Here is a 16,146-nt window from a genome sequence, read left to right on the forward strand (position 1 = left end):
CCGGTACCCTAATCCTTAGATTATGGCAATAGGATCTCAAAACAATCTTAGAAAATATAACAACACCCTGAAGCTAATCAAATAGGTCATTATTTTAAGGCATAGGATAATGATTCTTCATAGTTACCTTGTAAAGTTGCCTATAGTCAATACGCATTCGCATAATCTCATCCTTCTTCTTCATAAATAGAATAGGGGCACCCCAAGGCGATACACTAGGTCGAATGAACACCTTATGTAGGAGGTCTTAAAGATAAACACTTAGCTCCTTCTGCTCTATGGGGGTATAGGATACAACATGATAGAAATTTGATAGGTGTCTAGCTCTAAATCGATGAACAAGTCAATGTTATGATCTGAGAGAAGTCCAGGTAGGTTAGTAGGTAACACATCCATAAACTCTCGAACAATAGGAACTGAATCAATAGAGGGAACCTCCCTACTCACATACCACACATAAGCCAAATAAGATAATCATATGTTAGCTACTAACCTCCGAGCCTGAATAAAAGATATAACTCTAACCGGTGTGAGGCTAAATAAGACCTACCATACCACTAGCAGAACAACAAACATGGGTAAGATAGCAATCTTAAAATAACAATCAAGACTTCATGGTGAGGGGATAATCATTCCACACCTAGAATAATATCAAATTCTAATATATCAAGCAATATAAGTTTAGTTCGAGTATTCGACCTTTGAAAAGTCACTAATCAATATCTAAATACCTGATCCACTACTAAAGACTCACCCATCGGGGTCAAAATACACAATGAAAATGCCAAGGGCTCAAAACTTATATCCAACCAAGGAGAACAATACACAGATACATATGAAAATGTAGAGCCCAAATAAAGTAAATTCTAGGTTGGTTGCAACATAAAAAATCATACATGTTATAATTTGGTATAATGCCTCAGCTTCTTTCCTTGATAGAGCCACATAGAAGTGTCCCTGTATGCCTGTACCTAGAACATCAACTATACCTACTGACTTTACTCATTGGGGACAACCTTGTGCACCCTGGTGACTATCTCGCCAATCCTAATCTTGGTCTGTACCTCTAGTTGGAGGTACTACTACTTCTGGAGTTGGTCGAGCTGCACGTGGATCTGGTGCAATCATTCGATGTAAGGGGAACTCTCTAGAAAAATGACCAAACTCCCTACAATTATAGAAAACCTTTTAATCTACCTACAACATAGGAATGACCACTACTTCCTGAAGTTCCCGATTGTTACCTATCTCAACCCTGACTCGGACTTATACAAGGACACGTGTCATTGTTAATCACCCTATGAAATATGAAGTGAGGCCTAAATAGGACAGCTAGGATGATCCCATAGAAATTGCTAGTGAGGCCTATCATAAGAGTCCCTAGGTTTAGAACAAGACTCGCTATAGCTACCCTTCTGACTAGGCCTCTTGTCGCTTCCCCCATGGGCCTCATGATGGATATGCTCAATTATACAGGTATGGTAAACTACATCCAAAAAGAACAGGCCATTAAAACTATAGATCAGGTCTGAATCTGAAGTTGCAGTCTTAAACCTCTAAAAAAGTATCAAACACTCTCTTTCTTAGTAAGTAATATCATAGTAGAATAGATCATGATACCTTAACTCATACTTAGAAACCATCATGAAGGCCTGCTCCAACCTTGAGAACTAATCATGGAGCCGATATCTAACACTCTGTGGTGTGAATCCATCTAGAAAAAACTCTAAAAAATCTATCAACGGCACTAAAGGAGACCTAGTTGCCTAATCTCTAAGTATGAACACCACCCTAACTTTGTTGGAGAATCAATCTACTAAGAAATAAAGCAAGCGTTTCTTGACTCAATAAATATTAAAGTATGTAGATGCTCACAATAGGTAATGAGAAACTCATAGGCATCCTTCTTAATCATACCACAAAACCTCGGTGGTGATAATCTCATAAACACCTCAAGCATCTTCGGATCCCAAAATGGCATGGCTCCATTTGCAATATCTTGCTAAGCAACAATGGGGGCTAGTTGCGGCTGGACCTCTAGAATCGCTGCTGTAGGCTGACCCTGCAGAGTTAGTGCAACTATATCTGAGGCTTGTTGCTCACCCACTAAGATAATTAAAAGATGAGTAATGGTTGCCTGTAGATTAGGATCCATAACTATTTTGGGTGATGACTAAGCCAATCCCAGCCCCACCAACTGAGGAGGAATAAAATTGGCTTGAGGTTCGCCACTAGCTTCGTAGTCCACTACCTATTCTAGGCTGGTGTTGCATCCCTCATATGACCTCAAGGTTAGACTTTAACCCTAACTAGGTATTTATCTATGGGCCCAAGTGCAGCACCCTCAGCTTTGCAACACTAATGAGAGCAATCTTAAAAGAGTGAAACAAGTGAGATTCCATGAAGCCAATAAGTCACAGGCTATACCAAGGCAATACAAAAGAGAGGAACTTCCTAAGGATGCTCTATGGCCTCCTAAAGATAGATTAGGGATGTCTCATGGTGTGTCATATATTTATGACATTGTTTATGCTTAAAGTGGTGTATTAGTATGCATTGCAAGAATGTTTTTGTAGATATGATGTGAGTTTTGTTTTCTTTACAGGAAAACTAAGTCAAGCACGATTTTAGATTATATGTTGGGATTGAGAAGCTGTTTTGCTGAGTATTGAGGAGAACAAGCCTCACCACAGACCATAGTGACTTTCATGGGCCGTGGTAGTGGGCGTAAAGATGATGAGAGAAGGAAGTTGTGCTGGAGATGATGGCCCATGGAACCCACCACGAACTATAGTGCCTTGCATGGGCCATGATGGGTGTCGTACTACTAATCTTGTGAAGATGCTAGTGCTATAAATTTTGGCCAAGTGTAACTCCACGAAACCCATCATGGGCCGTGGAGTCCACTACGAATCTTGTTGTATGATCATCAAGGTGGAGAAAAGAAGTTGGAGAAATGGCAAAGACGATCAACGTGGAAGTCAGTACAGACTTATTCATCACCATAGGGCATGAGAATTGCACATAAAGTAGTGAAGATCTACATAGTGTTTAAGTTCAAGTTAAATAGTATGGAATAGGACTTGGACCGTTAAGTTCAGTACGGTCTGTAGTGGTCAAGCGTGAAGCATGCCGACTTCAGTTTTCCTAGTAGATTTAGGATTTAGTTTTTTATTTTTATAAATACACGAATTTATTTTATAGGGTTCTGCATTTTATTATTATTATTTTGAGTACTTTGTGAACACATTGAAGCTACACTTAACTACTTTTGGAGATTGATTCTTGAAATATCATTCCAGTTTTCATTCTTGATTTGTGATTCGTGTGATTGATTCAAGGTTGAATTCTTTATCAGAGTAGGTATTAATTCATGAACTCTACATAAATTCTTGTTCTTTTACTTATAAGTATGAGTAACTATGCGCACAACTAGAGTTGTGGGAACCATGTCGACTTAATTAAATAGAAAAAATATAGGATTGATATTCATGATTTTTTTTACATGTATTGTGATTTCTTCAATCAAAGTTCCTTCTTAGTGAGTGCACGCATTAAGAACTTTTCTGTATTTATTGCTTGACCAGGAGGGAGGTGGTGATTCGGAAAAGAATATCACAACAGTAATTCAAAGAGTTTGACTTTGAAAGAAGGGATAAACCTCGCCTAAGTTACTTGACACTGTGAGGAGATAGTACTCTAAGATCTACAATGAGTTTTAGTAAAGCATAAATTCTGAGACCAGGAGGAGATAAATGAGATACGTCTAACAAGGACCAATATGTGAATTAGATGTTACCTAACTCACTAGAAGTTGCATTCAATGCATTGAACAATATCATGAATACGAACTTTCTATTAAGTTATATGTAATAGGGAATACAATCCTAACTAAATTCTCATATCGTTCACAACTTTATTGTTAGTTACTTTGCTATAATATATTTAAGTAATTACTTAGTTAAATAACAAAACCCACTCTCCATTTTACTATATGCATCTTTATTTTAGGGAAATAGTAACTACGACTAAATAATAATACCTAATAGAACTTGTTTCAACTAATTCCCTGTGGGTTCGACCCCTAATCTTAGTTGGATAAAATATACTGCCAACGATTGTCTATATCTCTTTGAGAGGTAAAATTGAGCATTATCAAAATAGCACCGTTGACGGGAATACGACTTTAAAATAGTCTATTAGTTGCTAGTTCATTTTCTAGTTCTATTTCCTAATTTTAATTTTTGTTTCTTATTTTGCTTTTAAAGGGAACAAATAGTGCATGTCAAACAACCGGAGCAAGGGTGAACCACTACATCCCTATGATACTGAGCTACAAAGGTCAATTCAAAAAATGAATGCGCAAGAGTGTGAGGGAAAAAAATAGAGAGCTGGCTGAAAATCTAGTAAGCGATGATGTTAACAATAGGGATGAACTCAATAGAGATTTACGGGGAAGAGATCAGAGACCAGTGAACTTTTCTCTGGTTGATGATGATGCTGATATAGATGGTGCAGGGGCTACTGCAGCTATAGTCCTCCCACCACTACCTCAAGGTGTGAAGATCACTATCACTAGTACTATGCTGCAAATGCTGAACTTGAAGGGAATATTTAGTGGAACCACTAGTGATGATGTCAACCAACACTTGATGAACTTTATCTCCACTAGAAAGTAATCTGAAATACCTAGGGTTAGCCAGTCGTGTGACTGTGCTTATATCCATTGTTTTATTTTGGAGAGGCAATGAAATGGCTGAATAAACTTCCACATGACTCTATCACAACTTGGAGGGAGTTGAGAGAGGCATTTCTGGAAAGGTTTTTCCCACTATCCAAGAACCTAAAAATCAAGGATGAGATTAATTTTCATAAACAACGACCTAATAAAGCAGTGTATGAGACTTGGGAAAGATTTAGGCAAAATCTAAAGAAGTGTCTAAATCACAATTTGACTAACGAGTACTTGAAAGAGATATTCTATATGTCTTGTAACTTTGTGACCAAACTAGTGATAGATGCGGCTTGTGGTTGTTCCTTCATGGCTAGGACATTTTAAGAAGCTACAACAATTCTATATCATCTCAGGAAAAAAAATAGGGCTTAGTATATGCGAGATGCACATTGTGCGTGATTCACGTTTGAGATGTCAGCAGAGTGAAAGAGAAAAGAGTAGGAGCATGATCAAGACATGGCTTACATGAGAACGCAAGTGGATTTATTGCCCATGCTCTTCTTAGGTGGAGGACTAGAGAAGGTGAAAGTTGTGGATACTGAAAGTCGATATGATTAGTTAGACTTCGATTATGAGGAGAAAGACAAGTTTCTAAATAGCTAGGGGGTTTCCCAATATATAACTCTGGGAACCAAGGTCGGAACTTTCAAGGAGAAAACTACTATGACCGAACCAACAATCGTGATCAAGGAGGGTGGAAGAACAAAAATAACTTCAAGAATGATAGAATTGGGGTATATGTTCCACCTATGAATAGAGAGCGATCTTGTAACAATAATGGTAGATCTAAGTAGGAAGAGATGATGGCAAAGGTCCTACAAAAAACTGAGGTAAATGAGTTTGGAGTCAGAGATATGTGAGGCAACATGACTAATATCAGTCAGTTGGTTGATTTACACTCTACCTCTATCAAGAAATTAGTGCATCAGATGAGCCAGTTATCAATAACATTTAATCAAAGGAAGACTATTACTTTGCCTAGTGACGTGGTGAAAAATCCTAGGAAAGATGGGCAATGTATGGCTGTGACAACGAGGAGTGATAAGGTACTTTCTGATATTGTTATTGGAGGTACTAAGCAGACTAAGAATATTGCTTTTGAGATTAATGGGCAGGCCAGGCATAGGAAGATAGAAAAGATTTGTTCGATGATGATGATGAGGCTGATGAGATAGTATTGGAGAAGAAAAGGACTAAAGAGAACATTGGTACAAAGCAAACAGAAGAAGAGGGACCTCGTCCTGTGCCACCTATTCGCAAGACACCGCCTCTATTTCTACATATATTAAAGAAAAGAGACGAGGATGGCAAGTGTCTAAAATTTATTTTAATCCTTAAGGAAATATCAGTCAATATCCCAATGGTGGAGGCGCTAGAGCAAATGCCAGGTTATGCCAAGTTCATAAAGGATTTGTTCACAACGAAGAGGATGATTTATTTTGAGCCAGTAGATAATTTACATCACTATAGCGTTGTTGCTACAAGGTCATTGGTGGAAAAGAAGGAAGATCCTGGCGCATTTATTATACCTTGCACCATTGGTGCTTTTGTTTTTGCATGGGATTTCTGTGATTTGGGAGCCCCTAAATTGACTTCTATGCGGCTGTTGATGGAAAATAGATCTATGAAATCCCCAGTTGAAATTTTGTGTGATGTGTTGGTCTGAGTGGGCAGGTTCATTTTCCCTGCTGATTTTGTTATAAAAGATTGCCAGGTTGATTTTGAGGTTCATATAATCTTGGAGAGACCATTTTTTGCAACTGACAAAGCATTAGTAGATGTAGAGTATGGAGAACTTATATTCAGACTAAACAATGAAGAATTCAAGTTCAATGTATGTGCCTTCATGAAATAGACAAAGGATATGATCGTGATGTCTTTATTCGATATTGAGGTAGAGAGTATTATTGATATGTCCATTGAGAAAATGCTTGTTGTAAGCCTTTAGCAGCTGTAATCATGAATTTCAACGGTGATGGTATTGAGGGGGATGATGACTCTGTAAATGCATTACTAGGTGTAGGTTCACACTCATATGCTCCCAAGAAGCTCGACCTTGACTTAAAGAACATGCCGACTCCACCTCCCAAATAATCCATAGAGGAGCCACTAATACTTGAGCTCAAACAATTGCCAGTCCATTTAAATTATGTATTTCTTAGTGAGCATAACACTTTGCCAATCATTATTATTGCATATTTGAGTGAAAAACATGTTACAACACTAGTAGAGGTATTGTAGAGGTATAAGAAAGCCATTGGTTGGGATATTTCTGATATCATAAGTATTTCTCCTAGCATTTACGCTCACAAAATTCAGTTGGAGGAGGATTGTATTTCCAGTATTGAACACCAGAGGAGATTAAACCCACCAATAGAAGAGGTGGTAAAGAAGGAAATCACTAAGTGGTTGGATGTAGGTGTAGTCTATCTTATATCTGACAGCAACTAGTGAGTCTTGTTCAATATATCCCTAAGTATGAAGGTCTGATAGTTTTCGCGAATGATAAGAATGAGTTGGTCCTACTTAGGCCAGTCACTAAATGGCAAGTCTGCATGGACTATAGAAAGATAAACAAATGGACTTTGAAGAATCATTTTCCAATGCCCTTCATGGACCAAATGACAAATAGGTTGGCAGGCGGAGGTTGGTACTGTTTTCTTGACAGGTACTCTAGCTACAACAAGATTTTCATAGCACTAGAGGACCAGGAGAAGACCACCTTCACATATCTTTATAACACCTTTTCATTCAAGCTTATGTCATTCGTACTATGTAATGCTCCTACCATATTCAAGCATTGCATGATGTCTATATTCGCTGATATGGTGGAGGACACTATTAAGGTATTTATGGACTAGTTTTTAGCGATGGATGATACTTTCTATGACTGTTTGTTGAATCTTAGTTGGGCTTTACAGAGGTGAGAAAAGGCTAACCTAGTCATGAATCGAGAAAAATGTCACTTCAAGGTCAAATAGGGTATTGTACTAGGACATAATATTTCTAAAAAAGGGTTGGAGGTCGACAAGGCCAAGATAGAGGTGATCGAGAAACTGTCTCCTCCTATTTTTATAAAGGGTGTCTGAAGCTTCCTGGGTTACACAGGTTTTTATATGCACTTTATCAAGGATTACACTAAAATTTCACAACCTAAGTGTAGGTTATTGGAAAAGGAGATAAGTTTCTTCTTTGATGAGGCGTGCATGAAAGCATTTGAGTGTTTGAAGGAAAAGTTGATCTAATCCCCAGTGATTGTTGCTCCTGATTGGTGTGCCCTATTTGAGATCATATGTGATGCTAGATGTATTGCTTGGGGGATGTGCTAGGGAAAAAACACAACAAGATCTTTTATCCCATATACTACGCTAGAAAAGCACTAAATGCAGCCTAGAAGAATTACACTGTCTTTGAGTAGGAACTATTGGCAGTAGTGTATGCATTTGAAAAATTTATAGCGTACCTTTTGGGTACCAAGGTGATAGTGCACACCGACCATACAGCCTTGCGATATTTGATGACCAAGAAAGATGTTAATCTAAGGTTAATCATATGGGTCCTGTTGCTCGAACAGTTTGATTTTGAGGTGAAAGACCATAAAGGGAGTGAAAATCAGGTAGTTGACCATTTTTCTAGTCTGGAAGATGAAAGTAGAGGTAAGGATGAGCTTGAAATTGATGATTCCTTCCCGAATGAACAAGTTTTGGCTGCCAATCTTGATCTTATTCCTTCATTTGCTGATTATGCTAACTATCTTGTTAGTGACCCTTTGCCTGAAGACTTTACTTTCCATCAGAAAAAGTTCTTACATGATATTAACAAGTACTTCTGGGATGAACGATACTTATTCAGGATGTGTGTTAACAATGTCATCAAGAGGTGCATCCCAGAAGCAGAGATGTTAAGCATTTTGGAGGCTTGCCACTCCTGACAGGTAGGTGGACAGCATAATGGGAGTCGTACAACAAAAAACATACTGCAATGTGCATACTACTAGCCTACTATCTACAAATATGCACATGACTTAGTAAAGAGTTGTGACCAGTGCCAAAGGCAAAAGAACATAACTAGGTGTCAAGAGCTACCTATGACACCAATCCTAGAAGTAGAGTTGTTTGATGTATGGGGCCATTGGTGAGGTCATATGGGATGAAATTCATTCTTGTGGCATTAATTATGTCTCAAAATGGGTGAAGGTTGTCACCCTACAGATAATGAGAGCAAAAGTGTTGTTGGTTTCTGCGAAGAAAAATGTTTTCCAAATTTGGGACTCCTAGGACTATCATTAGTGATGGGAGCTCCTAATTCTTCAATAAGATCTTTCGAACTCTGCTAGTGAAATATGGTGTGCGAAAACACAAGGTCACTACTCCATACCATCCCCAGTCTAGTGGGTGGGTTGAGGTATCAAATTAAGAAATCCAAAAGATTTTGGCTAAGTATGTAAATGCCAACAGGACTGATTGGGCAAGGAAGCTAGATGATGCTCTATAGGCATATCAGACAGCTTTTAAAACACCCATTGGTATGTCCCCATACCAGTTAGTGTTTGTAAAGGCATGTTATTTGCCTGTGGAAATGGAATATAAGTCATTGCGGGCTTTGAATAAGTTGAACTTGAATTGGAATAAAGCTGTGCATATAAGGCTAGATCAAATAATTGAGATGGATGAGTTTTTCTTGCATGGATATGAGAGTGCTTCTCTTTACAAAGAGAAGATGAAACTATACCATGATAGGCATATTGAGTAGCGCCAATTTAGAAGTGGGGACAAAGTGTTGCTTTTTAATTCAAGGCTGAGGTTGTTTCCAGGCAAGCTAAGATCAAAGTGGTTTGGACCTTTCACCATTACACTCGTATTTGCTCAATATGCAGTTGAACTTGAAGCTCAAGATAGTTATAGTTTCAAAGTGAATGGACAGTGAGTGAAGTAGTAATTGGGATCTTCGGACGAAGTGAAAGTGATTGAAGAACACCAAGTTCATGAAGTCTTTATAGTCAAGGGACCAGTGTCCTGCTGTGACGTTAAATCAAGCGCTGCTTGGGAGACAACCCAAGGATTGTATTAATAATAGATAGGTTAAATTCTGTTATTTGATGTTTTATAGTGTCATGGTGTATTCAGAGAGTACAGGGTCTCAAAGGAGGAGAAAAACATTAAAAAGTGGCCAACGTTCCCCACCACGGGAGCCTATACGGTCTATATAGCGCACCACATCCCATGGTGGTAAGAAGTAGTATACAGATCTTAATGAACTCTAGGATTGCGGGAGGGATTACGGTCCATTTTGAATGTAACAGACCGTGTTTCCTCCCATGAATCCCAGATAAGGTTCCTCATTTTTTTGTTAAGTCCATTAGTACGGTATGGATCACGGTCCATGATGGACTTCACAGACCATTTTACTTTCATTGCAACCCAGGTAAGCCACCTCTATTTTTTCCATCTCTCGTATCACGTAAGGGTAATACGATCTGTAATCCTCCTCACGAGCAACCACCACTGGTCGTGAAGCCTAGTTGTCTAAGTGATATTTAGTCGACCCGATTTTTACCCCAGTTCAAATTAATTAGGGCTTTTGGCTTTATTTTCCATTTACACCAATATTCAGTTCATTACTTCTCTCTCTTACTACACACCATAGTAATGAACAAACCAATAAAATCCCTTATCTTGGAAACCCTTCCACCTACCACGGATTCAAGTTGCAAGGATTGATTTGTGAGTGTTGTCGAGTGCCCTAGTCCCTAGATCTATACAAGTCCACTGTGTGAATCATACATTGATCAATTCAAGTAAGTTACTTGAGATCGGGAGGAGATAGTACTTTGAGATCTGGAGTGAGGTTTAGTAACCTATACATTCTGAGACCGGGAGGAGATGAATGAGATTCATCTCAGAAGGACCGGGGGGTAAATTAGATGTTACCTAACTCTCTAGATTTTGTATGCCATGCATTAAATGATATCATGAAAATGAATTGTCTATTAGATTACATGTCATAGGGAACATAATCCTAGATAAATTCTCATATCATTTTCCCCAATCCTAGCTAAATTCTCATATCGTTCACAATGTCATTGTTAGTTACTTTTCTGTAACATCTTTAAGAGATTACTTAGTTAAACAACAAACACACCTATTTTACTATATGCATCTTTATTTTAGCGAAGTAGCAACTACGACTAATAGTGATATGTAATAGAACTTGTTTCAACCTATTCCCTGTGGGTTCGACCCTAACTCTTAGTTGGGTAAAATATACTGTTAAGAATCATCTATATCTCTTTCAAGAGGTGTAATTGAGCGTTATCATCTCCGCACCAATTCGTAGGACTCTACTAGGAATTACTTATGTATAAGTGAGACCAATAAATAAGGGGCTATTATACCAACTTGTCATGACCCAATTTTTCAAGTCATGATGGCACCTACTATAACCTAAAGTAGGTAAGCCAATCCAGAACTCAGAACTTCAAGTAACGTATTTAAGAGTAGAGACAAAACAGAAGCAACAATTTAAGTACATAGAGAAGGACCAAACCAATATATATATATGTATATATATATATATAAAGATCCCTCTTAGAACCTAAAATTCACAAGTACAGAGCTACTAAAATAACGAGTACAAGTCCTAAAAGTGGACCCAAAATACAAGGATTTTATCAAAAAGCAAAAAACTAGCCAACGAAATATATATGGAGATAGGTAAGTATCCAGAATGCAATGTGCTCACCCTCGCCTTCGAATCCCCTAACTATAGCCTCGATATCAATGCCGGTAGCTAGTGCTTAGACCTACATCACGAAAATAGATGCATAGGATAGTATGAGTACCAAAACAACAAGTACTTAGTTGTCATCCTAGGCTGACTGAGCAAGAACTAAACCAAGAACTTGAGGATAATACCAAAACTGCTATAACCTTCCACAGACTACTACCATGGTAAAGGCATCCAATAATACAATGAAACCACCCAGTCAAAACTCTAATCAGATCCAAGGGGATTTTAGATAGAATCTCCCAGTTAGAATTTTACCTTATCAAAGGGAACTTTAGATAGAATCTCCCAATTAGAACTTTTATCAGATGAGAAGGAGTGAGATATATGAGCTCCCAGTTAGAACTTTAATCAGATCAAAGGGAACATGATCGTCCAATCAGGACTTGAAGTTGATCAAAGGGGCGATACAAACAAGGACTTAATTAGGTAGGAATAGGTGCATATGAGAGCCTCAAAATAGGAGCAATAATAGGGTATATAGGCTCGATCCATAGAAACAAACTCCAATGACATGAAATTCCTTTTCCAACATAATAACAGTCCGATTCGTAGCATACGATCATCTGAGACTCATCACAGACACACTTCAACCGCTACTCCACAAGTCTACATCAAATCACTGATACACCCAAACTAACTATGAACATATTGAGTCGATCGCAAGGGTAGAACCATAATAGAAGGGGGAATGAGCTAAGTTGTTACCTAAATAAGATTACACTATCAGACTCGATTATACTATATTGGTCTACTGGGAGCTAAGTTATACGAAGCAACATCAGAGAGATTCTAAGACCTACTGGCGATTACACAAGTTTATGGTAATCACTAGTTTAAGCCTAGACTAAGGCCAAACATGGTCAACAACAATCATAAGAAACAACCAAAACAAACCACAAGGTAAGGATAATCTCAATTAGCCAAACTAACATGCTCTTAATCCTAAAATACCCGAATAATAGCCTAAAACATGATTTCTAGCTAACTAAGCATGATCTACTAGGTTTCCACCCCAAATTCATAAAATTCACCAAACATTTACATATTCAAGCAAAATATGAGGAACAAGAAGTTGTAGCTACCTTAAATTAGACAACATGCTCTACAAATCATAACTTGGGAGGTTTTTCCTTTCGTATGGTTTCTGAATGTTCCCGCACTATCAAAATTAGGATCGGCATGTTAATATGGTCATTTAGACACTAAAATCACATTAAATGGAGACAAAAAATTATAGTTTAAAATAGAAATGTGGGACTAGTGCCAAAAATTCTAGAATTGACTCTGTCAAAAGGTCCAATTAAACTTCGCAAACTTGTGTCAAAAAATGGAACACAATTTAGGGCTAAAAAAACTCACAAACAACCCTGCAAGAAAAAAACCAAGAAGAACTCCATTAATGGCTATGGAGAGATCTAGAGAGAAAGGGATTACGTCCACAATGGACCTACAATGCCTTCCTATAGGTCCCCACACAATGTTCTAATAATTTCCAGCAACAACAATCAATTCCCACCAATAAACAAGCTCAAGAGGTCTCAATTTGGTTCTCAAAGCTAAGAGAAAAAGACCTTAAAATGTTCTTAAACCAGATGAAAGTGACACAAAAGAAGCCACTTACGTCGCAAAATGACTGGCCTTGAATAGGCAACATCCGCTAATGCAGAGCCTTGGCCGCTAAAATTATACTCGCTCACGCTAGGCCAGGGTCACTATAGAGGTTGGCCCTAGTTGGCATAGACCACTAAAGCAGAGTCATGGCCGCTAAAGAAGCTACCATTTAATTGATTTCATTGATACTAAAATGGCCGCACCAGCATGAGGCACCAGAAAATATAGCTAAGACCTTACGGACTCCATAGAGATGCTCACAATTAGTTTGGAACCCCTTGCACACAAATGAGATATTCTACCCTATGAAATTCAGCATTCCAAATTCAACAATGAGGTCGAAACTTTCAACCGAGGTCGTCTAAAAAAAATGGATTCCATACCAAGCGAACTTTGTAGTCAATTTCCACAAAGAGGCTTGAAATTGGCTAGAAGCCTTGTGATCCGTACGAAGGGTCATTCTAGACCAAAATCAATGTTCTGGAGTGAAAAAATTCATCAGAATTCCATTCTGAAGCCTTTTTCCTAAATTTTTTACTAAAGTCAACCGTTCAAGCTTACAAAGTTCCAAAACACAGAAACTTACATAAAAACCAAATGAACAACCAGGCGACCAAACTTTTTTTTTCAGCAAGTTATAAATGACTTGGGGTCACTATCAAAATGCTCTAAGTAATGAAATGAAGGTATTTACACAAAAATGACCTGAAGGGCCATTACATAATAATAGTTCTCCATCCAAAAAACTAACATATATATAAATGTCAACTGTTAGATGTAAAATTTCTTAAGTACATAAAGATCATGCATAACCAATTGAAACATATAATAAGTAATAGTACAAGTCTATTGTAAGATGTTTAAATTAAGTAATTACATACCATGAATATTTTTTTGTTTTTGTTTGTTAGGTAGTATCTCCTCTTAAGTCTTTACTTGATCATTTCTCGTGTTGCCTGCATTGTATACTTTAGATTTATGTTTCTCTAAAGTACTTGGATGAATCCAATTATATTTTTCATAATGTGATTAGAGTCTCTTTGTATACTGTAAAATAAAGGAAACTTTATGAGCTAACAAAAATAAGTATTTGCAATATCAATATATTTAAACCATTTTTTAATATTGTTTGAAACACCTTATATATGTTTTTAATAGGCCAGAATTTTGTTCTCCCTAGTACTCCTATCTTCAATAGGTAGTAGTTTAATTCTATTTCAGCACTTATGGAGAGTTTTGATCCACTATCGGTGTTCTTGTCCTTCCAAATATGATCGGTATTATCTGGGAGACTATCATTACTTGTGATAATATTATGCTCTAACTAACCTAAAAATCATGCAAAACCAAATGAGAGGTAATGACAAACATAGACGATAATTAATACATTGAATCTATTGATCTAAAACTTTAGGATTCTTTTTGCTCTCCATATCAAAATTATTCAAAAGAATTAATATAATTCAATTGTGAAATGTAAAATTTCTTAGATATGGTTAATGTCATGTTGTTGTTGTTTTTCAAGTGGTTCCTCCTCCGAGAGCCATCCTACTCCTTTTTATTTGTGTTTATATTCTTTAGATCTCTCATTCTGTATTACATCCTTACAACTTTCTTCTTGAATGAAAATAGAAAATTTATTAAATAACCATGATCAATAAAAAAAAAATATAAAAATTCATGTAAGAGGAAAGTAAAATCTTACCTTAATATTAAAAGGTTCATAGGTGAATAACAAAGTAAAATCAAAATATGTTATGTTTGAGAGGAGAAAAAAAAGAAGGAAAAGATAAATGGCTTCGAAGCTATATGGTGGAAAATATAAATAAGGTTCCATTAATCTAATTAGAAAGGAAAATAATTAGATAAACAGAAAATACAAAAAGTACTATAATGGTGATATTAGTGTTATTTTGTTATATCTCGCACTTTTGCGCATTCGGAAAAATTTGATTTGCAAGGAATGAGGTTGTGAATTAGTTTATTTATTTTATTTAGTACCGGTGTGATGTCCATGGGAAAAAAAATTATGTGGAAATACGAAGGAAGACCAAGGGTAAAATTGAGGAATTTGGAAATTATTTTTGTGAACTACAAAAAATAAGACCTATAGTTTTGGGCTCAAACAAAGTAATAATAATAAGAGAAAAGAGGCTCAACCATAAGGAATGGCCCATAGTAAAAAAACAAAAAGATCCAAGCCCATATAATTTAGTCATGTTATAAATGAATAAAAAGGGCTAGTTAGTCATAAGGTCGTAGAAGTTTCAAGACTAAGTAAGAAAGGAGAAAAACAAGAGGAAAAACAAAGAGAGAGAATCGGCCAAGCATAGCCATATTTTGGGTCTTAAAATCTTGTCCTAAAAATTATTTTCTTCTAGTATTCCACTAATTCAAGGGTCCTCTACAACATAGTGTAGTTATTTAGGAGGATAGGGTGCTTTGTTTCTTCTATTTAGCACTTTGATCAAGTGAAGGAATTGTGAGGAAAAGGTAAGAATTAATCCCATTTTAATATGTGGTGAAGGTTTATTTCCATTGTAGAGTTTAGAGATGGGTAGACTTTATGGAAATATGGAAGTTTGTATGGTGGTATAATGCTGTGTATACATGTTCTTATATGGGAAAGATTTATTAAATTTTTCTTATAGTATTCTAGTGGTTGTTATTGTGGAATTTATATTGGAAATGGATGTTGAATGAATTTAGTTGAAGTTGGAAATATGGGGTAGGGTGATGAGATGGAAAGAATTAAGTTTGTGTAGTATGTTAGTTGTTATTGTGATTTTTATAATATAAATGAAGCTTAAATAGTTTAAGTTGGTATTGGAAATGGATTGTAGGGAATTATGTCTTTCTAGTATGAATTTATAATATTATGAAAATAAAGAGGTTAAAGTATGGATTGTTGTTATTGATTGTTGATGTTATTGGCATGATTGTTGACATTGTGGCCAAGTTGAAATCTCGGAGATGCTAAATTTATAGGGGAGGTGCTGCCCAAATTTTTA

At 36.8% G+C, this 16,146-nt stretch overlaps 1 protein-coding gene across 1 annotated transcript; it reads left to right on the forward strand.

The window, feature by feature from the left end:
* The first annotated feature begins 5,601 nt into the window (after nt 1-5,601).
* LOC129884259 (uncharacterized) lies at nt 5,602-8,666 on the forward strand. Its single transcript, XM_055958589.1, has 5 exons — nt 5,602-5,781; nt 5,862-6,340; nt 6,410-6,569; nt 6,677-6,736; nt 8,310-8,666. The coding sequence occupies exons 1-5, from the start codon at nt 5,602-5,604 to the stop codon at nt 8,664-8,666; spliced, it is 1,236 nt and encodes a 411-aa protein (XP_055814564.1).
* Nucleotides 8,667-16,146: the final 7,480 nt, after the last annotated feature.

The sequence above is a fragment of the Solanum dulcamara genome, chromosome 4, assembly GCF_947179165.1.
Source record: "Solanum dulcamara chromosome 4, daSolDulc1.2, whole genome shotgun sequence".
Taxonomy (NCBI): Eukaryota; Viridiplantae; Streptophyta; class Magnoliopsida; order Solanales; family Solanaceae; genus Solanum; species Solanum dulcamara.